Source organism: Elgaria multicarinata, chromosome 17 (assembly GCF_023053635.1).
Source record: "Elgaria multicarinata webbii isolate HBS135686 ecotype San Diego chromosome 17, rElgMul1.1.pri, whole genome shotgun sequence".
NCBI classification, from domain to species: domain Eukaryota; kingdom Metazoa; phylum Chordata; class Lepidosauria; order Squamata; family Anguidae; genus Elgaria; species Elgaria multicarinata.
Genome location: NC_086187.1, coordinates 4,680,627 through 4,705,774, shown reverse-complemented (window position 1 = coordinate 4,705,774; position 25,148 = coordinate 4,680,627). Strand labels below are relative to the sequence as shown.

At 47.8% G+C, this 25,148-nt stretch overlaps 1 protein-coding gene across 1 annotated transcript in view; it reads right to left on the bottom strand.

The window, feature by feature from the left end:
* PKD1 (polycystin 1, transient receptor potential channel interacting) overlaps window positions 1-25,148 on the bottom strand; it is a 168,508-nt gene that overhangs the window by 48,104 nt on the left and 95,256 nt on the right. Inside the window, exons 9-17 of the mRNA XM_063143421.1 lie at window positions 19,420-19,634; window positions 17,751-17,866; window positions 17,534-17,660; window positions 16,090-16,364; window positions 14,256-15,005; window positions 13,333-13,464; window positions 10,538-10,713; window positions 9,888-10,021; window positions 862-4,487 (exon numbers count right to left, since the gene is read on the bottom strand). Of these exons, the coding sequence (XP_062999491.1) occupies window positions 862-4,487; window positions 9,888-10,021; window positions 10,538-10,713; window positions 13,333-13,464; window positions 14,256-15,005; window positions 16,090-16,364; window positions 17,534-17,660; window positions 17,751-17,866; window positions 19,420-19,634 (5,551 nt within the window). The remainder of the gene's footprint in view (window positions 1-861; window positions 4,488-9,887; window positions 10,022-10,537; window positions 10,714-13,332; window positions 13,465-14,255; window positions 15,006-16,089; window positions 16,365-17,533; window positions 17,661-17,750; window positions 17,867-19,419; window positions 19,635-25,148) is intronic.

Here is a 25,148-nt window from a genome sequence, read left to right as displayed (position 1 = left end):
GGCAAATCTCACCATTAAACCATGCAACTAAATACAGTGTCATTCACACCGTTTCGTTCTTACAGCCACACCTTGCCGCTTGTTGTTGCACTGTAGCCATTCTGCACGCTTTCCTTTTTGTTGCGCTTACAGGCAGAACATCTTGGAATATTCCCCCCTCGCAGGGTCGGGGAACCCTTGGTGCGTGGGACGCGTGCTGTCCTCAGAGGCTGCCTGCACATCCTGCCACCAGCGACCTGCGCCCAACCCTGCCCCCCAAGGGGAGTCCACACCCACAAGGCTGTTTGGTGGGCCGGCAGGAGCCCAATTCTGCTGGGAAACCGGCCGCGCAAGGAGGGCTTCCCAGCACAGTCATCAGGAGAAGAGGCATCGTCTCGGCATGCAGAAAAGGGAGGATTAAACTTCCCCGTCCCCGCACACTGAAATGGAGGGTGAAGAATGGGAGTGTGCTGGGTGCATGCAGGCATGAGTGAGTGAGTGAGTGAGTGAGTGAGTGTGTGTGTTGTATGCCTATTGCTGGTGGATGCAGCTAATCACCCACCAGGCCAGAGCAGTTTATTTTCATCTGGTGAAAATGAACTGTTCAGGTCTGGCAAGTGCAAATATTCATATATATGACCAAATCTGTTCTTTACTTACACAGAAAAGCCTCCTTTAACTCAATATATTTGGCACAGAGATGTACTGCGGGGCAAACAGCCTCACATCCAAACCCCACTCCTCGCTCAACGTGGCCCTCCTGCAAAACTGGTTGCTGACATTATGGTGACGGTGCACCCCCCCCCCCCCATCCCATTCTGAGTTCAAGGGCTGAAGGCAGGTCCCAAACGCCTCCCAAAGCAAGAGCTCAGGCTTGCTTACCTTGGAGGAAGACACACAGGACCACCGATAGCGTAATGGCGTCTGTTCCCCGTCTTCAAAGTTGGGGTCGTAGGATTTCTCGCCGTCCAAGATCAGGTCGCGGGTGCTGGACCACACGCGGTACGATCCTCCATCGATAATGGGCACCAGTTTATTAGGCAAGACGGTCACGTTGGCAAAAATGCTCTTGGAGAGTGGCGTGTCTCGAAAAGAGACCAAGAACTTGAAGCAGTAGTTGCCGAGGTCCAGCGCAAGCTTGGGGATGACCAGCTGTGGTCGGCTCACGTCCACGTTGGCCAGGCGGACCGTGTCCAAGGCACCCAGTTGCAGGCAGCTCGGGGCCCTGTAAATCTCCCACAGGTACTTCGTCTTGTACCTGGTGCAGCCCCGCAAGTCAATTTGCGCCTCCAAGTAGTTCTTCTGCGACCGCTTCACGACCACCTGAGCAGGCAAGGCCAGCTCTGCTTCTGGCTCCTCGCATTCCAGCACTCGGACCGTGACGGTGCGCTGGGCAATGGAGAAGCTGATGAGGTTGGTGGCATTCACCTCCACCAGGAAATCCCCAGGCCTCAGGTAGGTGTGGCTGGCAGAGGGGACGGTCGTCCTTTGGGCCGGAGAACCATCCCCAAAGTGCCACCAAAAGACAACTTGCCTCGCGCTGGGCAGCACAGACGCCTCAAATGACGTTGTCCGGTTGGCAAAGGGGTCAGCAGGCAAGAGCGAAAGCTGCTCGATGAGGTCTTGGACTTGAATCACGAGGGTTAGGTTCAGGCTGCCCAGGCGATTGAAAGCACAGAGGTGGATGTCCAGCTGCCCTGCAGCCTCTGGGGTGTAGGAGACGCTTTTGCCTTCCAAGAGAGCCACCTGGGAACGTCCCTCGTCTACCGTTAAGGCAAGCCGCCACAAATACTTCACTCGTGAGCCACGCTCGATTTCAGCTGAGAAGTGCCTCTCCACTCTGGTGGGCATGCCTCGCTCACAGCAGTCCACAACCCGTAAGCCACGGATGGCCTCCAGCACCACAATGAGGACCTCGGCATTTTCCACACTGACGTGGTTCTCTGCAGTCACCCTGACCAAGTAGTCTCCAACCTGAGCAAATGTGTACGTGAAGCTGGGACCACTGAGTGCCACGGAATGGTTCTCGCCAATGCTCACCTGGTAGCCCACCGAGGAACCGGAAGACATTCCAATAAGGAAGGAGACCTCTTCCCCAGGCTCCAGCACCTCTTTGCTCACACTGAGTTTCAGACCTTGGATCACATCTTGCACTGTCATGTTATGGCAAGCCGCTTCCCAGCTGACATCGTTGGACGCATTTAGACAGACAGAGAAGACCCCGGCCCTGGGGAACTCCAGAGCCACTCTTTGCCCAGATATGGATCCATTCAACATCTTCCATGTCCAGGCAACATTGGATCCCCTTTCAAGCTGCCCAGAGAAGTTCACTACAGAGCCTGACTCAATGTAAGTAGAGTTTGGCCTTATGGTCTTAATCTTCAAGCCCACCACCGGCTCCTGTACAGATAGCATGAGTGTTGCATTGGCGGCACCGAATTTGTTTTCTGCCACAACAGTGATAGCTTTGGCACCAGGGCTTTGGAAACAGTGTGTGATGGCTGAGGAGACCGTTTGAAGAGAGGCGCCACCTTCCAAGTACCAAGTGTAGACCAGTCCTGTCCCAGCAGTGATGCTGGTGCTTATGTTAACAGAAGCATTGACCGCAGCAGGGTTGGGAGAAGCAGTGGGCTTCAAGACCCCAACCTGCTCAATGAACTCCACCGTCCTGTTAACAGTCACACTTCCCAGCATGTTTGTGGCTTTCAGGTGGATAGCATAGACACCCGCTTCCAGAACGGCCAAGGAGAAGGTCTTCCCAGCAGACGTCTGCACAGGGTGGCTTTCCTTCATGGCTGCCCAGCTGTAGGAGATGTTCGTCCCTTCCCTCACCACCGCTTGTAGATGGAGCGTCTTGTTGGTGGGGTAGTAGGTGTCATCTAGGAGGTCTCCGCCTGTGATTTGTAGCCCTTCAATCTGCTCCAAGACATAGATGAAGATGCTGTCTTGCAAACAGCCGATTTCATTCTCTGCTGTCACAATCACACTGAACGTCCCGGTGGAACGGAAGGTGTAGGAGATGGTGGAAGAGCTTGTGATGGGTGTGCACCTGTCACACAAGATCCAAGAGTACCGGATGGCAGTGCCAGCAAGGAGGGTGGCTGTGAAGCTCACGGAACCATTCAGAGGCACCATGGTCCTGCTGGCATTGATGGACAAGCCCTGCAGGCGCCTCTTCACGGTGACGTTAAGCCTCGCTTCACTGAAGCTCACCTCATTCCAGCCTGTCAAGCTGATGCTGTAGGTGCCGCTCTTGTTGTAGGCATGGGTGATGAATTTTCCCAGCTGGCTCGTGCCATCCCCAAAGTCCCACATGTAGTTAACTTTGGTCCCACTGACATTGGCAGAGAACAGATAGACTTGGTTCAGCTCCAAAACCTTGGAGCCATTGGACTCAATTTTGGCCACCCCAACTGGCTCCAGGACTTCCACTAACGCCGAGTCGTTGTTGAAAGATACATTGTTGCAGACCGTCACCATGACTAAATAGACGCCGGGGTTTTTGTAAGTATAGCTGACTTCTGTTCCACCGAACCTAGTTGAGTCATTAGCCCCAAAGTCCCAATAGTAACGGTAATGGGAAGGCGGGAAGGCGGTGACTTGGAACTTGCTCTCGTTGCCGAGTTTCACCACCTGCGGCCTTACGAAGAGCGTAACGTTGGTGATCTCTGCCTCCACGCAGACCACAGTGTAATAGTGGGCTTTGTTGACCTTGCTGGAAAGGACCAAAGAGAGTGGGAAGATGCCACTGCGGGTGAAGTTGTGCATCACTGTCGGGTCTCTAGGCACGGTGACGTTGGACGAGCCATCCCCAAACGTCCAGTCGAAAAAGTAATCCTCAGGGTTGCCAGAGACGTAGGCGGTGAGCTGTACGTCAGGCTGCTCCCGGATGCAAGAAGAAGGTTCAATCTTAAGAACCATCAACACGAATATCTGCACAGGCAGAGCCTGAGATACGGAGTTTACTGGGTTCATTGCCGTCACATTTACTGTGCAGTTCATCTCTTTTAAATAGATGTGCTCCACGGATGCCACGGATCTCTCCACGATGGTCCCGTCACCCATATCAAATATCCAACTGATGTTATCTCCCGTTTCTACAGAAGCACTGATCTCTATGGGCAGGCCGAGCTCCACTGTTTCATTCAACCTCACTCGTAACCCAGTAATCTCTTCAAAGACACGGTAGCACTGGACCACCTCTATGGTGCTAATGGTGTTGTTGGCTCTCAGACTAACGTTGTACAGCCCCTTGTTGCTGAAGGTGTGGACCACGGTAGGCTGTCCTTCCACAAATGCCACAGAGCCATCCCCGAAATCCCAGGTGTAAGAGACCCCATAGCTAGACGGCAGAGGGTGAGCTTCAAAAGTGGCAGGGTGACCCACAACCAAAACATCTGTGTCTACGTCCATGGTCACTTCCATCAGATAAGTGTAGATGTGGACAGGAATGGAGTAGGTCAGGTTCTCAAATGCATTGGAGACTAAAACACTCAGGGTGTATTCACCTGCAAAGGGGTTGGGGGAGTGGAAGGAAATCAAAACTTTTCACTCATGAACCACATGTATCCCCCTTCCCTCATGCTTGCCACCACACCAGAAATTCGGCAGACACCATTCCAGATACTTTGAGAAACTGGCAGCCAATCTACACGGCACGCTGCAGCCTGAGGAGGGAGGCACTTTGCAGCAAGGAGGAGAGGGCAGAAAAAGTGACAGGTAGGGCAAAGTTAAAGCACCTTGTTCCCTCCTTTGCTGCAAAACCCACTCCCAGCCCCCCAAGGATGCACTGCGCTGAAGAAGGGACTGACGGGCCTTCATCACGCATGACTGCAACATAAAATCTAGTTTGGCCCTTCATATTTGGAAAGAGAATTTGGCATTTCACAATGAATTTCTTTTCCTCTTCTTGCTGTAGTGGACAGTCCATTAGCTTCTCTGTTCTCCCCCACCCCACCAGACCAAACGTCACCAGTCAAATTGCACTTGTCCCATGCGCCAAGGGGAATGAATGGGGAACCTTGAGAACAATGTAGAGTGTCCACTAGAGCAAAGGGGGAGACTCATGTAAGCAAACAAAACTTGATCTACGTTTATTCATGGCCCAGAATTTGAAGCACTCTGTATTAGTCATGTAAAAACTACAAACAGAGCTGAAAGTTATCTGAGAATTGCTTGCATCTCTCCTCCACTAGACAATGCTTAAACAGCTTATGCAGAAAATCTCCTTAAGAGAACAAATATTGACCCCATTCAGATGACATGCTAAGCCATAGTTAGATAGCAAAGGGTAGTGAGCATGTTTAAACCGTGGTTATGTAGTCACCCTGGTTAGGAATAATTCACATAACATGCTATGCCATAATGGCCCCGTTCAGAAGACGGCTTTAACCATGGTGAATAAGGCAAAAACCCTTCTTCGCCGTGGTTAAAGCCGTGGTTTAAGGTGTCTTCTGAATGGGGCCACTGTTTCACTTAAAATTCTTAACCATCAGGGCTTAGTGTGTCATCTGAATAGGGTCGATGAAACCTTAATATGCAACCAGGTTAGCAGCAGCCATTTCCTACAAAAATCCCCTTAACGTCAGTTCTCAAACACTACCCTGAATAGACACGCCTTGCCACTCCTTCTAAAAGCCTGGGATGGGAAGTTGTTCTATAGTCTCGTGGCCATCAGCACAGAAGGCCTCCAGTTGGCCAGCCAAACAAAAAATACAGAGTTTTGCGTGTGAAAATTCCTGTTGATAGGTGAATTTTGGCGGTTAAGTTGTCTCCACTGAGAAACCATCCACAAAAATTTCCAAAATGCCTCGCAGGGGATCGTGGAGCACCATTCTGAAACCCCATTTCTCATGAAATGTGGCATTTTGAAGAGTGAATGCGGTGTTTAATCCCATCTGTTCACAGCCGAGGAAACTAATGGACTGTCAAATAGATAGCAGTTAATCAGCAGGTATAAATGCGGGGTTTTAGGTTTTATTTCCAACTTTAACTGCCAAATGCAGGTCAAGATACATAAAAAAGAGGCCGAAATTGGGTAAATGTTTACATTAATTAGGAACCAGTTATTCTAGGATTCAAACTTATTTGGTTAAAGTGCTTACAAATTAACTCATGCACCAAGAAGGATGGGAATGTAAATTCACACCATGTATGCAGTAAACACATTCTACCGTTCCATATATTGTGCTCAGCTACACCTCAGTCGACACTCACTCACACTTTCCCTCGGTCTTTTGGCTTCAATCCTTTTCTTCTGCAAGTTTAGGGAACGAAGCCAGAAGTTACAGTGGTTCTTCTCTCTCTCCCAAAGACACACAGCAGTATATGCAACCACATGCGCAAATGCAAGCAATCATGTGCAATGTGCAAACACATGCAGTGCACAAACATGCCATGATGTGCGGGTTGCAAACCACACACGGCCATGTATGGTAACACACAGCAAGGTGGCAAAGGTAAGTTTACAGAAACAAGCTTTTGGGAATGAGGGTGTCCCAGACACATTCATGACAGCAACATCCCTTCCTTTCTGGTATGTATCATTAAGACATACTTCTTCCTTCTACATTCAGCATTTTTATTATTACTTTATTAACTGCAGTTATATATCCATATTAAGGTAATGACTTTAGTAACCCAACTCTTAGTTACACAAAATGTGCAAGCTTTCAGGATCTCCAGATCTCTTAATCAGACAAGATATAACAAAAAGCAGATGTGGGGACAGAAAAGGACTGAGGGGGGAAATGCCGACTTAGTGTTGAAGACTTGTAGTCTGGAGGGTTAGAGTCTTAAGATCAAATGTGGGAGGAGGGTGCAGATGTTCACTTCAGAGGCTGTGATGGTTTCCAGTTGTACCCCTAAGACTGCTGGGATGGCAAAATAAACAATGATTCATAGAATCATAGAACAGTAGAGTTGGAAGGGGCCTCTAAGGCCATCGAGTTCAACCCCCTGCTCAATGCAGGAATCCACCCTAAAGCATCCCTGACATATGCTTGTCCAGCTGCCTCTTGAAGGCCTCCAGTGTAAGACAGCCCACCACCTCCCTAGGTAACTGGTTCCATTGTCGTACTGCTCTAACAGTCAGGAAGTTTTTCCTGATGTCCAGCCGGAATCCGGCTTCCTGTAATGTGAGCCCATTATTCCGTGTCCTGCACTCTGGGAGGATCGAGAAGAGATCCTGGCCCTCCTCTGTGTGACAACCTTTCAAGTATTTGAAGAGTGCTATCATGTCTCCCTTGATCTCCCACTTTTGAAAAATAAAATCTGGAACTGCAGAAGAAGGGAGAAACTAGAGCATTTTTATATTAACTAAGCAGCAGATAATTCTAGATGGTGAACTAGATTTTAAAAAGTTAACATAAGCCAGTCACAACCCTCAGAGAATAAAGTCCCAGCTTCAGGTGGACAAGCTGGAGGGGGTTCAGAGTTGGGCAACGAGGATGATCAAGGGTCTGGAAAAAAAGCCCTACGAGGAGAGACAGAAAGAACCGGGCAGAAGAGAAGGCTTAGGGGAGACATGATAGCACTCTTCAAGGACTTGAAAGGTTGTCACACAGAGGAGGGCCAGGATCTCTTCTCGATCATCCCAGAGTGAAGGACACGGAATAATGGGCTCAAGTTAAAGGAATATTTTTATAAATGATTTGGACGAGGAGGTGCAGGGAATGTTATCAAATTTGCAGATGACACAAAATTGGGTGGGATAGCTAATACCCTGGAAGACAGAAACAAACTTCAAAGTGATCTTGATAGGCTGGAGTGCTGGGCTGAAAACAACAGGATGAAATTTAATAGGGATAAATGCCAAGTTCTACATTTAGGAAATAGAAACCAAAGACACAGTTACAAGATGGGTGATACTTGGCTCAGCAATACTACAAACGAGAAGGATCTTAGAATTGTTGTAGATTGCAAGTTGAATATGAGCCAACAGTGTGATATGGCTGCAAGAAAGGTCAATGCTATTTTGGGCTGCATTAATAGAAGTATAGCTTCCAAATCACGTGAGGTACTGGTTCCTCTCTATTCGGCCCTGGTTAGACCTCATCTAGAGTATTGTGTCCAGTTCTGGGCTCCACACTTCAAGAAGGACGCAGACAAGCTGGAGCGTGTTCAGAGGAGGGCAACCAGGATGATCAGGGGTCTGGAAACAAAGGCCTATGAAGAGAGACTGAAAGAACTGGGCATGTTTAGCCTGGAGAAGAGAAGATTGAGGGGAGACATGATAGCACTCTTCAAATACTTGAAAGGTTGTCACACAGAGGAGGGCCAGGATCTCTTCTCCATCCTCCCAGAGTGCAGGACACGGAATAACGGGCTCAAGTTAAAGGAAGCCAGATTGCACACTGGACATCAGGAAAAACTTCCTGACTGTTAGAGCAGTACGACAATGGAATCAGTTACCTAGGGAGGTTGTGGGCTCTCCCACACTAGAGGCTTTCAAGAGGCAGCTGGACAGCTATCTTTCAGGGATGCTTTAGGGTGGATTCCTGCATTGAGCAGGGGGTTGGACTCAATGGCCTTGTAGGCCCCTTCCAACTCTGCTATTCTATGATTCTATGAAAATTATGTTCCTCCAATGTAAGATTTCATTGTTGAACAGCTAAATTCGATATTCTCCAACCCTATCTTGGCTGATGAAGAGATCTGGAGAGTGACTGATTTATAATACATGTATACTGATTTGTATATCAATCTCTAAGCAATTTACATAGAAAAATCACTATTTAAATACACATTAAACAATTATAGTTACAAGAAAAACAAACAAATAAATAAGTAACAGAAACTTAAAACAGAGGCTGTTATATCTGAACCAACCTTCTGCGTTTTTCAAGAAAAACATACACAAATAAATGAAAAAAGAAAAAGAACTCTTTCCATCTCAAATCATCTTCAAGTATTTATTTGCAAAATTGCACCACTGTTTCTTTCAAAATTTAAATATTGTTTTTAAAGTCTGAAAACACAGGAATGGTATTATGTTTGTATTTTAGTATTTATTTATTTATTTATTTATTTCCCACTAATTTTCCACAGAAACATAAATTATAGGGGACTTTGCTTTTTGATTACTATTATGAGAGCCAACCTCCGGAATTCCTGCCGGAATCCAAACAGAGAGAGCCCAAAGGATACTGGAATGCTGAAGTCATTAGGGAGAGGAGCTGATGGATTATGCTCATTCCTCATGTAAACGTTTATCAGCCTTCAGTGTGTTTATGTAGATCTAGATGTACACATTATAGTCAGGAATGAAATATATAAAATGCAAAACCAATATCTGCTGATCAACTACAATCCATTTGACAGTCATGACAACATCCCACTTTTTTCCTTGACCAAGAAATCATGGGATTGACACCAGAATTGTTCTTCCATCTGCTATAGTCCACAAGATACAAGCTTTTGAAAATGGTGCCATAGGATCCACCTGAAGGAGGGACCCTACCCAATGAGAACTGACCTCCCAAAGGTCATCCATCAACGGGAGTCTCACACAAAACCATTATTTATCATACTTACAGCCAACAGCTGGCTCCCTGCTCCCTGCTGAGGCCAACAAAGTGATGGAACATAAAACTGGGGAGAAGGAGCAAATCTTAAAAATGAGAAGTGGAACATCCAGGGGGAGGCAATCTCAACAGGACACGCTTTCTGGGTTCGTATGCAACCCACAAGCCAGTGGGCGCTGTATGGTGGTGCAGGGGATGCAAAAAGGGCAGCTGGCAGAAAAGAGTGAGGGGCAACAAGTGATCACAGGAGCAGCTCGATGGCTCGCCGTGTCCATCTGTGTGCAAATACCTGTACGCAGATCCTGCACCTATTTAATGGATCAAGGTGTGGAGGCTGCCATTTGTTCAATATGCCTTGATACCAAATGCCAAGACTTTCCTCACCTGGCTCTTGGTAGTTATGTGATACATTGTGTCCAATCACAACCTGATGGACGGTGGGATCTGGCACAAGGAAGGAGTCGTTATAGGGAGGCTTAAATGGGAAAACGACGTAGTCACCATCACCAAAGTCCCACCTAGAGAGCAGAAAGGTGACAAGGTACATGGGGTCAGTTATACCAAACAACAGAAAAGCTTAAATATGATTTACAAATCTACGGATCTCCTCCTTACATCGTATGCTCATGGCTGCATGGTTTCCCCAAATGCTAGTACACTGGGTTGGCCTTTTAAAGATAAATTGGCGTTTGGACTTATGAACCTGTATATATTGGAATTTAATTTTACTGGAATAGTTGCAGCTTCTACCTGATTTAACTTGTGCAATTATTTTTGTATATGTAATTGATCTATTTTATTTACAAACATCCATATATTTACTTGTGCAGTGCAAAAAATTACAAGGGGCTGTGGGATACTTTTTTTAAAAAAAAAAATCCAAACCACTCAACGGTCATTCACAATGATCTCTCCTACGATTGTTTATTCACAATGATCTCTCCTACGATCTCTCTTAGGATGGGAGCTCATTCCCCTTCTTTTCTGCTTGAAAGATGACCCCAATCAGCAAATACAAGAGTGGGAGAACTCACAAGAAGGTGCCATTCACAGCTGAATCCACCGTCACGGTGGCTGCCAGTTCCACAGTGCTGTTCTGAGGCACAAGTGGATGGATCTCAGAGACCACCAGGTCCTTCATCCTGTTCATCTTCTCCACGGTGATGTTGTAGTCTACAGTGATGTTGCTGACGTGGTTGATGGCAGTGAGCTGGACGGAGCACAGAAAAACAGCTTTGACCCACGGTTGAACTGACACAGCAATGAACAGAATCTGAGGCAACTCCATACTAAGGGTTGGATCCAGATTTACACTGGACAAACTGCGCTGACGGAAATGGGCTTCTCCGGCCCCTCCTTCCTACGCGCCCCCTGAAATGTTACACGTGAAGTCAGGAGTCCCTGCTGAATGGGTGAGCTGTGGTGTGAGAAGGAGGCAGGGATCCCCCAAAATTCCCCGGGAAGAGTCCTTTCCTTTTGCAGATGCTGGATCCAAACTAATCGGGTTTCAGCTGTTGTTTTCCCCTCTACATCGTGAGTTATTTATTTATTTATTTACACTTATATACCGCTCCCATAGCCAGGGCTCTCTGGGCGGTTTACAGAAATTCTAAAATTGAGGTAAAAACAAGTATACAGAATTTAAAACTCTAAAACACTGAACATACACACATAAAGCAATTAAAAACCGATTAAAAACTAAACATGTGGGTAATTAGGATGTACCGCCATATGCCTGGGCAAAGAGGAAAGTCTTAAACTGGCGCCGGAAAGATAGCAGCGTTGGTGCCAGGCGAGCCTCATCCGGGAGATCATTCCACAGTCTGGGGGCCACCACCGAAAAGGCCCTATCCCTCGTTGCCACACTCCGAGCCTCTCTCGGAGTAGGCACCCGGAGGAGGACCTTAGATGTTGAACGTAGTGACTGGGTATATTCACATCGGGAGAGGCGTTCCATCAGGTATTGTGGTCCCACTCTGGAAGCAGGGACCGTGCCTAGGCTCATGCATTGTCCTCCTTCTCCCCTCCCCTGCCCCCATTGCATAAATTCCTCCCTTCCTTCAACATCGTTGCAGTATGGTGTACTGGTTAGAGCACTGGACTGAGAATGGGGAGGCCCAGGTTCAAATCCTCACACAGCCATGAAGCTCACTGAGTGACCTTCAGCCTCACATATCTCACGGGGCGGAGGTACGGATAGAATGAGTGGTGGTGGGGGAAGCCTTGTGAGGCACACGGAGCTCAGTAGAGGAAAGGCAGGATGAAAAGGAAATAAATAAATAAGTTTCACATTATGGCTGCATCAGCACCAAATATGTTTTAGGCGTGAAACCAAGGTTTGCAAACCCCATTAGAATGCGTTATACTTGGGGCTGCCTTTGAAAATGGCCCGGAAACTTCAGCTGATACAAAACAGGGCAGCCAGACCGTTAATAGGGACTAGCCAATGAGACCACATCACGCCAGTCCTTTTCCAGCTTCACTGGCTGCCGGCCCGGGCCCGATTCAAAGTGATGGTATTAATATTCAAAGCCCTAAAGAGCTTGGGGCCAGGCAATCTGAAGGAACGCCTCCTCCCATTTGTACCTGCCCGGACTCAAAGATCATCCTGGGTCCTTCTCCGCGAGCCCCTGCCAAAGGAAGTGAGGCAAGTGGCTACCAGGAGGAGCAGGGCCTTTTCTGCGGTCGCCCCCTGGCTGTGGAATGAGCTCCCTAAGGAGGTTCGCCTGGCATCTACACTATATTCTTTCAGATGTCAGGTGAAGACTGTTTTATTCTCTCAGCATTTTAACAGTTTATCATCTTAGTCTTTTAACCTTGCTGTTTTAAATCTGTACTTTAAATCTGTATAAAGCTCTGCATTGCTACTCAGTTTTACCCTGGTTGTGCTTTTATATAGTATTTTTATATTGTGTTTTATATAGTGCTGTTAGTTTTATACTTTGATTTGTGTCTGATGGTTTTAATGTTTGTGAACCGCCCAGAGAGCTTCGGCTATTGGGCAGCATAGAAATGCAATTATTAAATAAATAAATAAATAAATAAATAAATAAGGCTCCAATCCTGATTCTGAAGCAATCCTGGCTAGTGTTTACGAAAGTGTACACCAATGCAGAATACACACAGCCTGCGTGTGCATTTGCCGAAAGTGTTATCATTCCACCTGTGACTCCAGTCTTCCATCTGTAACCCTCCTGTGTTTTCCCACCACTTCTTCCATCTTTGTTCTTACCAGAGAACACCCTGTAAGGAGGGGAAGACGGAATAGCGGCACAATGTCTTCTGACTGGTAACGCTACATGCCATCCGCCTCGAGGCACCCCTGATCAGTCTCCCAGTAAGGGCTGCAGATTGGGTGGGATAGTCAATACCATGTCTGTCGGTCTGCTTACTGCTAGATTGGAGTTAGATAGAGATTGTGTGTTGTTTAATACACTGTTTGCTGTGTGAGCAAATAAAGCTTTAAACCTCCATCCTGAGCATGTGCACCTTTTGGTTCTACGGCACATTCCTATCCTTGGACTGGAAAAAGAAGCTTTGGGTGGTTGAAAGGGAAGAAACCCCACCAATGACAGCAGATCCCCAGGACAAACACCCACCTCTAAGGAACAGGCATCTGGCCCAGATTTCAGATGAGGTGTGGGTTGTCTGGCAAAAATACTCTTCACCACTTGGCAGGACAATACAGACAACCAGCTTCCCAAGTGGTTGCACATAATTACCACTCGGTAAGTGGCCGTTTGCATTTGCCTTCAGAAGGGAGTCAGTAGTAACTGCTGCCTTTGCATAGAGGTCAAAACAAACAGGCCACTGGGAGACCTTGGCTTACCGACAGCTTGTACACAGTCTCTATGTGGAAGAAAACACTGAAGACTGAATTGTAGAAAGTAAAGGAGGGCTTATCATCCACCGTCCACCTAAAGGTAACATCCGACCCAGCATCGATCTTCGGGATGTACTTCTGCAATGGATGAGGACAACAGGTACCAATTTCAGCAAGACATATGCAATGCTGCTTTTCACAAATCCTGGCCAGGCTCAAATTAGGCACCTAATTAGGCACTAGGATGCATCTGTAAAACATCACCCAACAAGGACTGTCAGGAAAAAGGGGGAACGGATTTCTCAATGGAACCTTGTGGGTGCAAATAGGGGGGAGGGGCTCTTGGAGCATCTCCCTGGATCTAGAAGGCAACTTTAGCTGATGAAAAGGTCAGATATTTTCGGGGCTGAGTAGCACACACAATGCTAAAAGTAATCACACCCAGGCAATCTCAAGAACTGACTACTACTTTGGCCTGCATAAATTATGCAAATAGAACAGCATTTCAGCATTTCTCTTAGGTTGCATCAATTTTTCTCCATTGTTTTCTATTTGCTTAATTTATTCCGGTTTTGCTAATTATGGGAGTGGGGGAAGGAAGCAAGGAGCTACAAAAGGCAGCAAAACCACTAATGCAGCTACCTGTCTGGCTTCTGAGACTTTAGCAGGCATCACCCACCCACTTTCAAGCTTAGCTTTGCAGCCATGAAGGCTAGAAAACTGAGACTTCGCCCTCCAAAAAGTGAAGGCTACGAAGCTGACACTTTTGCCAATGTCAAATTATTATTATTATCTTGCACTCCTGTGGAATTGCAGATCCACAATTTGAGTCATTTTAACAACTCTGTATGTAGAGTTAAGGTGGGACGGAAGCCTAAGCAGATTCTCTAAAAATGTCCCATGGTGCACTTTGGTATCTGACAACTCACCACGCTACTATCCAACAAGACTCTGGTTTCCGGGTCTGGGGATACACGGAGCCCTCGGATGGCTTCCTCCGCTTTTACCATGACGGTGACATTCTGCGAGCTCACGGCATTCTCAGCCCAGAGCACGACGGCGCTCGCGTTCTCCCCAATATCCTCCAGCAGGATGACGGAGAACCAGGTGTCGCTGGCTTCCCTGGCACAATCGGCCACCAGCGGAGCAACGGCCGGCGGGCAGCTCCTCCCAAAAGGGAAGCTCTGGTTCCCACCCACCCAGCCAGCCGTCGCATTCAGCCCAGAAGAGATTTTTACCAACAGCCAAGTGTGGCTGATTTCCACGTAGATTTTGCCTTCTTGTTCTTGAGGGTAAATGACACGGAAACCTGAAATGGGAGAAACCGCCCAGAAATCGCAGGATAAATTCGTCCTAAAGACTCCATTGTCTACAGCAGCCCTCACAACATAGTGGCCAGAGTGAAGCACCCCAGAATTCTCTCGACTGATCAAGGGCAGCGTCTCCTCAGCGGCGAAGAGAACCCTGAAGAAGCACACAGAGTCGTTGCGCCAGCTTCTGGCTGTGTGAGGGGCCACAGAGCCCAGCTCCCAATCCGAAGAGTTCAGAGTGAAGTAGCTCATCTGGTAAGACGGCATCTGGCTTGGGTGGCAGAGAAGGAAAGCGCCAGGTCCGGCGTCGTGCTGGAAGCCCACGGTATCATTGGGCCTGGCCAAGATGTCCTTGCTTCGGAAGAGAAACTGTGAAGGAGAGCTCAGGGTGAGTTCAATGTCCCAAGCCCTACCCACACTGAGGGGTCAATGCAGTCCCCCCACCCTGCCCCCATAAGGTCATTCCGATCTAAGTGTTGTAGGCAGGGGTTGGATGCCAGTTGCACTTGTCCAAGTCCACTCAAAGCCTGAGGGGAGGAAGCTGGAAGGCTCAAAGGTTCATCTAGTCCACAGAATTGTCCAATGACACAACCATCCACCCACAAGTCTCCCGCTAATAGACTACACAGCCAGACTGCACCACATCACATCAGAAGCAGAGAACTGGTGTGAAGATGTCTGCAAAACAAGCAAACCCAGAAATCTCAGGCAGATTTTCAGGGGAAATTGGGGGGAAAGCCAACCTGAATACAATGGGGTCATCCCACAAATCTGTTGGGAGATTCGGGACAGATAAAGGAAGTCCTTCTTCACACACCGCATAGTTAAACTATGCAGTTCACTTCCACAAGATGTAGTGAAGGCCATCAGTTCGGATGGCTTTAAAAAATGGATTGGACAAATCCGTGGAAAAGGATGCTATCAGAAGCTACTAGTTATGATGGCTACGTGCTACTTCCAGAGGCAATTATGCTGCTATTTGAAGAGGAAGAAAAGGGTTGAACAAAACTAAACAGCATGTCAACACTAAAGTATTTCAAGAGTCCACAGTGTGTCACATTCTACCTCCTTAACTTTATTCATGTCTCACGCTTGCTTACTTACTAGCTGCCTTGAATTGCTTTGCACTTCAATTCCAGATTACCTTTATGAAGCAACCAAATAATGGGTTCAGGTTATAGGCTGGACATCAGGAAAAACTTTCTGACTGTTCGAGCAGTACAGCAATGGAACCCATGACCTAGGGAGATGGTGGGCTCTCCCACACTAGGGGCCTTTAAGAGGCAGCTGGACAACCCTCTGTCAGGGATGCTTTAAGGTGGATTCCTGCATTCAGCAGGGGGTTGGACTCGATGGCCTCACAGGCCCCTTTGAGCTCCACTATTCTGTGATTCTGCATTGCAGCATAACACCCCCAGCTGCATTTTGGATCTGCCAGACACTCAGTACTTACAAGGTAGCGTGTGGAGGGGCCGGGTGGTAATGTGAAAAACGCCTCTTGCAGCTCATTCTTCCTGGACTGATTTTCACAGTGCCGAGGAACAGCGCTGGCAGTGGGGGCAACCGAGTCGTTGGCACACGTGCCCCAGTCACAACAACTCCCTAGAGGCAGGCAGGTGTTGGTGGAAGGACACCACTGGAGCCCGACCAGACAGTCCACTTGGGTCCAAGTCTCATTCTCTTGAGAGGCAAACGATGGATCTGTGATGTTCATGATCTCCTTGCACCCTGAGGATGGGATCAGGAACACAAGTAACACTCCAGCCTTGTGCAATCCTGGTTTTACCAGACGGGCAGTTTGTGGAGGCACTGCGGGGCTACCTGCCACACAAACACACACACACACACACACACACACACACACACACACACACACACACAAACCCTAGTTAACCATGTTTTTTTCTGAAAGGGAGAGAAGACATTCCTGTCAGATTGCTGACAAAAGCTGAAACGGAGAGGCGCTCCAAGGAAAAACACCCTGTCTTTGAGCAGGAACGGGGATAGAAGTGGGAGGCGCCACCTTCGCGTGAAAAGGACAAAGCTTAATTTACACCAGGCTTACCTCGCAGGGCTGCCTTCCCCTGGGGGAAGTGGACCCGCATGGAGGCGGTGGACAGGGAGGAAACCAAAAGTGAGTGGCGACAAAACATACACACATACACACTCCACTCTCCACTCATACACACAATTTCACTCTCTCTCTCTCTCTCTCTCTCTCACACACACACACACACACACACACGGCTTCTGTGCTGCACAGTGGAAAGAGGGCTCCCTTTTTCATTGCACTGCATCAAAATGATGTGAACTGCCCAGGGAGAAAGAGAACCAGCTCTTTTCTTCTTGGGCAGATCGCATTGTTTCTGTGCTGCTTGATGAGGAAGGGAGCTCCATTCTTGTAGCACAGAAATGCAGTGCGCTCCCTCTTTCCTCAGGAAGCAGCTGAGCAAAGCCCTTGCCTCAAGGCACTTCAGTTGACAACTACCAAGGGAAAGGCCAGGGGAACCTTCAGGGACTGCCACTTCAAGGCGCTCTGGGCAGTTCCCAACAGAGACGGTTTCCCTCTCCTTGCTTTTGCCGAGGGAGAGGCCTTGGCTGAGCTTTGGCAGGCTACGTGGGGAGGCCTGGTGCCTACATCCGGCCTGTGGCTGGGAAGTGCCCCACTGCTGCACCAGTGCAAGTGCAAAGAGACAGCTCCCCCTGGATGCCCTCCTCCACCGATGGAGGATTTGGGGGCCTGCTCCACCCCTTGCTGGTATGTCTCTCTCCATCCATGGAGAGAAAGAGGGTTGCTTCAGCTTTTAGACACTAGAAACCATGTTCCTTTTTTTTGCAGAAGCACTTCAGATTCACATCAGTAAGAATCCCTGGCCAGCCGTGTCACGGCGTCTCACCTTCTGCTTGTGCCGGACGGTGCACTTGAAACCGGGCTTGAACAGTCTGCTGCAGCTTCTGAGTCACAAACTCCAAGGCTACCAAAAAGCCCTCCTGCTGAAACTGCAGACTGGGAAATACCACTGTCTGGAAAACAAAAAAACCCAAAGGTTTCATAGAGCCGCTGGGTTCCTTGGGAGGAGATCTCTGTCAGAAGGGGACCACGGTGCTCCTCACCTCCACAGTTCCTGATGGAGCTGACAGTTCTCCTCTTTCTTCAACTTGCCTCATGCCCACGTACATGTCGAATGCAGGAGCACCCAGGTAAAAGTGCTCAGCATTTAAAAGGATCTCTGTTTGAAAAGGAGGGTGGGGGGATATTGGGGGAGGGGGAGAAAAGTTAGTCTCGACCGCTTCTTCTTACAGGAAATGTAAGTACTAAATAGGGATGTGTAAAACCCATAAACTCCATGGATTTCCAGGTTCCCTCTTTTCTGCCCTAAGGCCTGAAACACCTACACAAACACTGCAGGCATCCTCACATGTCCTGACTTTTAGGAACCAGCAGCGCACGGTGAAATATCTGTCGGAATGCACGTGGCTTTTAGTGGGACATGCACTGGATGGGCACCTGAATGCATATTCCAAAACGATTCTCAAACCCCTCCCCAATAGCTGGCACAAGAGTTCTTGCATTCAGCCACAGTTCCCCCACCCCGCCCCCACCCTCCAAATATCCTGCCCCCCAAATTGCAGACGCAACTGCCAATGCTGCTTTTCCTGGCAGAAAGTAAATCAAATGCTATTAGATACAAGGACTATTCGGGATAATTTTCTGCGCCAGTAGAACTAAAATATCTGAGGGGGAGGGGAATCAGCCCTGTTCAACTACCACTATAGATAAAAAGGGGAAAGGGCCGGTGGTCTCCTTCCTGATGGCTCAGGTGGAAGCAAGAGCAAAGAAAGGTGAAATCCTTAACAAACAAGACTACAATGCTCAATAAAAAGTTAAGGATATATATACAATGAAACCACAATGTTTAATATACAAAAATATAAAGATTAACAATATTGCATTAAAAGTGCAATAACATATTGCACAGACCAATGTGTAGCTAAAACCACGTAGAAAGAGGCCAAACGCGTTTCAATAAAGCATCAGTGGCCAATACGGACTGCTGTATATTTCCTGGAGATTTACTGGGGCTAACTTTACAATTCCCACAATTGTGTGGTGTCACTCCCCTTTGAAAATATGTCAGGCTTCAGCCATTCTTCCAAAGACCATGACCTAGGCTGTTTGGAAAGGCTGAAGCCCGACATGTTTTCAAAGGGGAGTGACACCACACAATTGTGGGAATTGTAAAGTTAGCTCCAGTAAATCTCCAGGGAATACACAGCAGTCCGTATTGGCCACGGACGAAGACCCTTTGTCGAAATGCGTTTGGCCTCTTTCTACGTGGTTTTAGCTACACATTGGTCTGTGCAAAATGTTATCGCACTTTTAAAGCAACATCATTGTTCATCTTTATTTTATATTTTTGTATATTAAACATTATGGTTTCAGTGTGTGTGTGTGTGTGTGTGTGTGTGTGTGTGTGTGTATATATATATATATATCCTTAACTTCAGGTAGAAGCAAGCCTGCTCTGGCCAGTGTGTGCCGCTAAAATAGAAAGGAGCCAAAGAGCTCCCATGCCAGGGATTGGGGGAGGACTCCCGGTGCCCTGTGAAGGCCCTTGCCCTTCCCTCCTGATTAACCAAGCCAGAATCAATCACACAGAACAGTAAAAGAACACTGCAGAGCATGAGGAAAATTATGCCCATTTTGCATAATGTGTGCGGGCTGTGGGGTTCCTGGTGCGGAAGGCTTTCCCCTTGATTGGGATCCCACGACAGGGCCCACCTCGTGGCTTGTGCTCGCACACGTAGCTGTGCTTGGCCGTACACAGGTCGGTGTTGCACTGGCCGGCCGGGCCCATTCGGACGCAGTGGTCCGCGTTGGACGGGTGGGGCTCCCCAGGGAGCCAGTTCTGGCAGCTCTGCAGATCAAAGCCTTCTTCCCGCTGCAAAGGGCTGGGGCTCGCGACGTCGTTGAACCCAATCCAGACATCCAAGCTCCTTTCGGGAGAAAAAGGCCAGACAAAACACACACACAGTGCCGATTGCATTATCTTTTCTTTACGGCATTTCTATATCGCCATAGAACAAAAAGTTCTCCCACATTAAAAACAGGTTTAAAAAACACAATAAATACATGAAACAATTTAAAGTCCTTTAAAAACAAAATTACAATAATAAAAAAACCAGGTCTTTTAATGCTATTTCTGAAGAGACATCACGTACACACTGTGGCGTTACACCCCACAAGTCAGTTCCCAAATGTATGTCTGCCGTTTGTAAGTCTGTGGTGAGTTTAGAATGTTGGCCTGAGTGGGTGGAGTTAGGATGTCTGGGGAGGGGGAGGAGTCATATATAAGGGAAGGACGGAGGGGATGGAGAGTTCTTTTCAAGGTTCTTTTCAGGAAAGCTTTTCAGGGAGACTTGTTAGGTACTCTTAGAGCAGCCTTTCTCAACCAGGGGCGCTCCAGATGTGTTGGACTGCATCTCCCAGAATGCCCCAGCCAGCAGAGCTGGCTGGGGCATTCTGGGAGTTGTAGTCCAACACATCTGGAGCGCCGCAGGTTGAGAAAGGCTGTCTTAGAGTGTGTTTAGTGCTCTCTGTGTTTATGGTACTTAAGTTCTGGGAAATTTGAGAGTCAGTGTAGTGAGTGGTGTCTTTAGAGTGTGGTGGGCACATAGTGGATGTATATTAATCAATACAGATAATAAAGAAAGTTCAAGAGTGATTGTGTGAGAGAAAGGAAAGCGCGAATGTGAATGAGTGACCGGATTGTATGAAAGGTTTCAAAAAGGTTTTTAAATGTTTTATTTGAAACAAAGCTTGTGAACTTTTAAAAATAAATTTTAATTATTTTGTTTTTAACTACCGTATTTTCCGGCGTATAAGACGACTTTTTAACCCAGGAAAATCTTCTCAAAAGTCGGGTGTCGTCTTATACGCCGGGTGTCGTCTTATACAGCGGGTGCTGTAACTTCCGAGCCGGACTGGAGAATCTGCGGTCGCCGCATATGGTTCAAATCCCCATCCTTCTGTTTAAGGCTTGCCTATATATATACACGCACACCGTTGCCCCCCTCCGCCTCTTTTTCTCCTCCCCCCCCCTTTTTACTGTTTGGGTTCTGAGGGTGTCGGTGGCTGAGGCAGGCAAAGGGAGCGCGAGCCGCTCGCCTTCAACCGAAGCCACGAGCTCCTGAGTTCTCTGTGTCTGTGTGTGTGCGCGCGGGTGTGAGAGAGAGAAAGCGAGCAAGAGAGCGCGAGCGAGCAGGAGGGAGGGAAGGAAGGAGGAGAGTGGGGGGGGGAGGAGAGCGACCGAGCGAGGGAGAGAGGAGAAGCGGCTCAGCGAGCAACTCCTGACGGAGTCTAGCCCGGCAGCGCCACAGACACAGACTCGTAAACCGGGAGGGAATGAGAGTGCGGAAGCAGCACCAGCCTTCCTCAGCTCAGGCAGCCGCTTCTCGCCAGCTGCAGGCGCACAACTAGAGCAGGGAGAGGAGAGGCGGGGAGGGGATATAAAATATAAACTCTATATTTTAACTGGAAAAGTTGGGGGTCGTCTTATATGCCCAGTCGTCTTATACGCCGGAAAATACGGTACCACAAAAATCCCACATGTCTGTTTGGCATTTATCATCTGAGGTTTACACATTTAGCACCCACTCTGACAATCATTCACCTCAGCACATATAACTCACAGTGTTTTATTTTATATATTGAAATCCTTCTCCATTTTAACCCCTTTCTCCACATAGTTTGGAGGAAGGTGGTTTTTATCCCTTGCCTCAGGCGTATCAAGTGGTGGTGCTTGGCTTGAGCAGGGAGTAGCCGCGGCCAGGCCTGGTGTTCAGAGCCTGTGTCATGGAACACGCTTCTATACATAAGTAAAAAAAAAGGTCCCTGCCTGGATGAGCTTACAATCCAGATGTTGCCAAGGGTGAGAAGGACAAACATGAGCAAACATTTAAGCTCCTTAGTCAGCTGGGGAGCAAGACTGAAAGGTCAAACCGAAATCATCATGGGAATACTCTTCATGCCTAATAAATATACCAAATCTAACCAACAGCTAATTTTGTGAGAAAAAGCTAATGTTTCATTTAGGGCGCTCAAATAAGCAGTTATCAGGTTACTGCAACGAGCTGCACATAGGACAGCCCTTGAAGACTTCTTGGAAACTTCACTTTGTTCAAATACAGACACTAAACTACTAACTGGCACTAACGACGGGGTCCATCTCTCACCAGTTCTTAAACAGCGACACTGGTTGTGCATCTGTTTTCAGGTACAATTCAAAGTTTATCGTTGAAACCCTCCATGGCTTAGGACCTGGTTACTTAAAGGATCACCTTCTTCCCACATGAGACTGCCTGAACTGTACATTCATCACCAAATACACTCCCTCCAAGCCAGGCGGATGACTGGAGAGAGGGCTTCCTTGTTGGTGGCCCCCAAAGGTGGGATGTTTTCCCTAGAGGGGCTTGTCTGTCACCAAGCCAGACATCCTTCCAGTGCCAGGCAAAAACTTTTATGTCCGCCAAGGCTTTTCAGCTGGTTTTAAATTGACATTTATTGGGGTTCTGCTAGCTTTTTTTTTATCACTCTGTTCTGTCCTTGATGCTTTCTGTAGATTTAAAAAAATATATTTAAATGTTTCCTGTGCTTGTTTCATTCTTGCTCTACTGTTTCTGGGTGTGAGTAATCTTGGGAATTATTTAAAGAGGAAGGCAGCAGTTAACTATTGTAAATTCATTAAATAAATTACTAATAGCCACATCAGAGCTGTTGTAGGGTTGTCCATGCACGTGTGTGTACGCTTGTGTGCGCTATTAAGAGGGGCACTGCCCTAGAATCATAGAAGAGTAGAGTTGGAAGGGGCCTGTAAGGCCATCGAGTCCAACCCCCCGCTCAATGCAGGAATCCACCCTAAAGCATCCCTGACAGCTGCCTCTTGAAGGCCTCTAGTGTGGGAGAGCCCTATGGGATACCACCCTCTTGAAACTTAGACAGGTGGGAATTTTTTAGAAGGGCCCAGCCGCCCAAGGAGTACCAGGTAGCCCTCTCGTACCAGGGACAAGAGGAACGCTTGACTTCAGTCATGAGGCTCACAGGCATTTCATTTCCAGAAATGCTGCACTGTTACCAAGGGCAAACCATTCCTCAGCCATCCCCCCCACCTCAGCCCACTACTCTGTCAACCGCCTGAGCCACGTTAAAAAGTCAGGGGCCACTTTGCAAGGCCCGTTTCCCTGCTCCCCCCACTGGTACAGCAGTCACTGCTCCAGTTAATGGATGTCAAAAGAGCAGCAGAGTCCAAAGTACTCGCTGTCCTGGGGTGGGGGGAGCATGCATGCAATGGGATGTTTGCACATCTGAGCTCTTGCAGAAGCAAAGAAGGTGGCTGGAAGAACACGACGCAATCCCAGGAGGGCTATGCCTGAGTGCCTGACATTTCGCAAGCATCCTGAACCTGTCTGGTTGGAACGGTCTTCTTCGTCATCTGCAGACATGTGGGACATTTATTCCCTCCAGGAATCCTTTACAAATTCAGGGGCTCTGCTAAGAGAAGACATAAAACGAATCGCAAGAGGGACCAAAGTCCGCCTCCAAGTACCGGGACCTGAGCTCTTGCTGTTCCTTGACCAAGCCAGGGAGGAGTGCTTCTGGCAATTCACTCCCATGTGGGGAATTTCTCCTGCTGCGGATGCAAAAGGCCCGCACCTAATGTCCCCATGGGAGAAGCACACAGTCAGCTGCTGTCTCCCAGCATTTGGACAGAGGAGTGGGGGATGGGCACAATGGCAAAAAGCTCGCCCGGCTGAGACCCTTCCTCTTACTCAACTGTCTGCTACCTCTTGCTCCTGGCTTTCAGGTTTCCTCTGCAAGTGAAGCTGATACCACCCTGCCCTGCCGGCATGTGTGGGGAGAATAGGGATGATGGTTGTTGTTATTATTATTATTATTATTATTATTTACATTTATATACCGCCCCATAGCTGAAGCTGTCTGGGAGGTTTACAAAAATTAAAACAGTGAACATTAAAAACAAATATACAAAATTTAAAACCATAAAAAGCACAAAAACAGACAATATCCATTGGAAACAATTATTCTGAGTTTAAAAAAAAAACTCAGCATAGGTTGTTAAATGCCTGGGAGAAGAGAAAAGACTTGACCTGGCACCATAAAAAGGATAACAATGTTGGCACCAGGCAAGCCTCGTCGGGGAGATCATTCCATAATTGGGGGGCCACCACTGAAAAGGCCTTCTCTCATGTTGCTGTCCTCCGAGCTTCCCTCAAAGTAGGAGGGAAGGACCTGGTTGTAGGACAAAGCTTGAAGATTTATAGGAAGCTCCTAGCAGAATCTCAGACCCCAGAGCAAAAGTTCAGCAGAGCTTCCAGTGGGTAGACCAACAAGGGGACGTGTTTATCAAACTCTCCAGTTCTCCTAGGAGTAATCTTGCCGCTTACAAAAAGAGAATAGATAGATAGATATAGATAGACAGACAGACAGACAGATGCCTTCCCAACCAACTGCTCTTCGGATGTGTTGAACTAAAACTCCCATCATCAATTTGTAGCCCTAAGAGGTTAGGGGAGATTGATAGATAGAAAAAAAGATTGATAGAGGATCAATTCATTGCATTTATATCCTGCCTTTTCCTCCAAGGAGCTCTAGGCAAAACAACCCTGTGAGGTAGGTTAGGCTGAGGGTCAGTGACTGGCCCAAAGTCACCTCATGATCTTCACGGCCAAGTGAGGATATGAACCTGGGTCTCCCCAGTCTCAGTTCATCACTCTGCCTCTCTAGATCAGAGAGAGTTACACACACAGGCAGACACGCTTAACTGACATAGTCAGATTTCAGGGTTATTATTCCATGGGTTAAATCCAATGTTAGTCCTACATAGAGAAGACCCAACAGGTACACACAGAGTAAACGTATTGGGTCTATACTTTTTACAACTTACACTTTACAGGATTTAAGCCCAACACTGCAGAATGTGGATGTTTGCAGAATGCAGCCGGAGTGTATATTGCCAATTAAGGCAAAGTTGCTAAAGAGCCTTAATTTATCATTCCCCAAAAAAGGTCTCGCGTTCACATTTTGACCCAGCCCCCCTCACACACACACACCCTGCTGCCGGACCCCCTTTCTTGGCCTCCTCAGTCACGAGACGCCCTGCACAAGACAGGGCAGCGTGGCTGGCTTGCAAGCAGATAATAAGTGGTTCTTCCACCACGGAGACTCTATGCTGGTCACAGTAATAAATGAGGTAATCGTGAAAAGAGCTTTCGCAGCGAGAAAACGGTGACAAAAATAACTTGCTCTTGCAAGCCAGTAGGGCTTTTATTTTATTTATTTAAAGCTACAAAAAATATGCCTAAAGAACAAGCAACCGCTGTGTTTTGCTCCTGAGCTACTGGCACTGCTCACGGAGACTGGGCTAGGAAACAGCCACCTCACTGCCATCCCCGAAGGCCCAGCGAGGTTTTCCTGTCCTAATTCCAGCTATG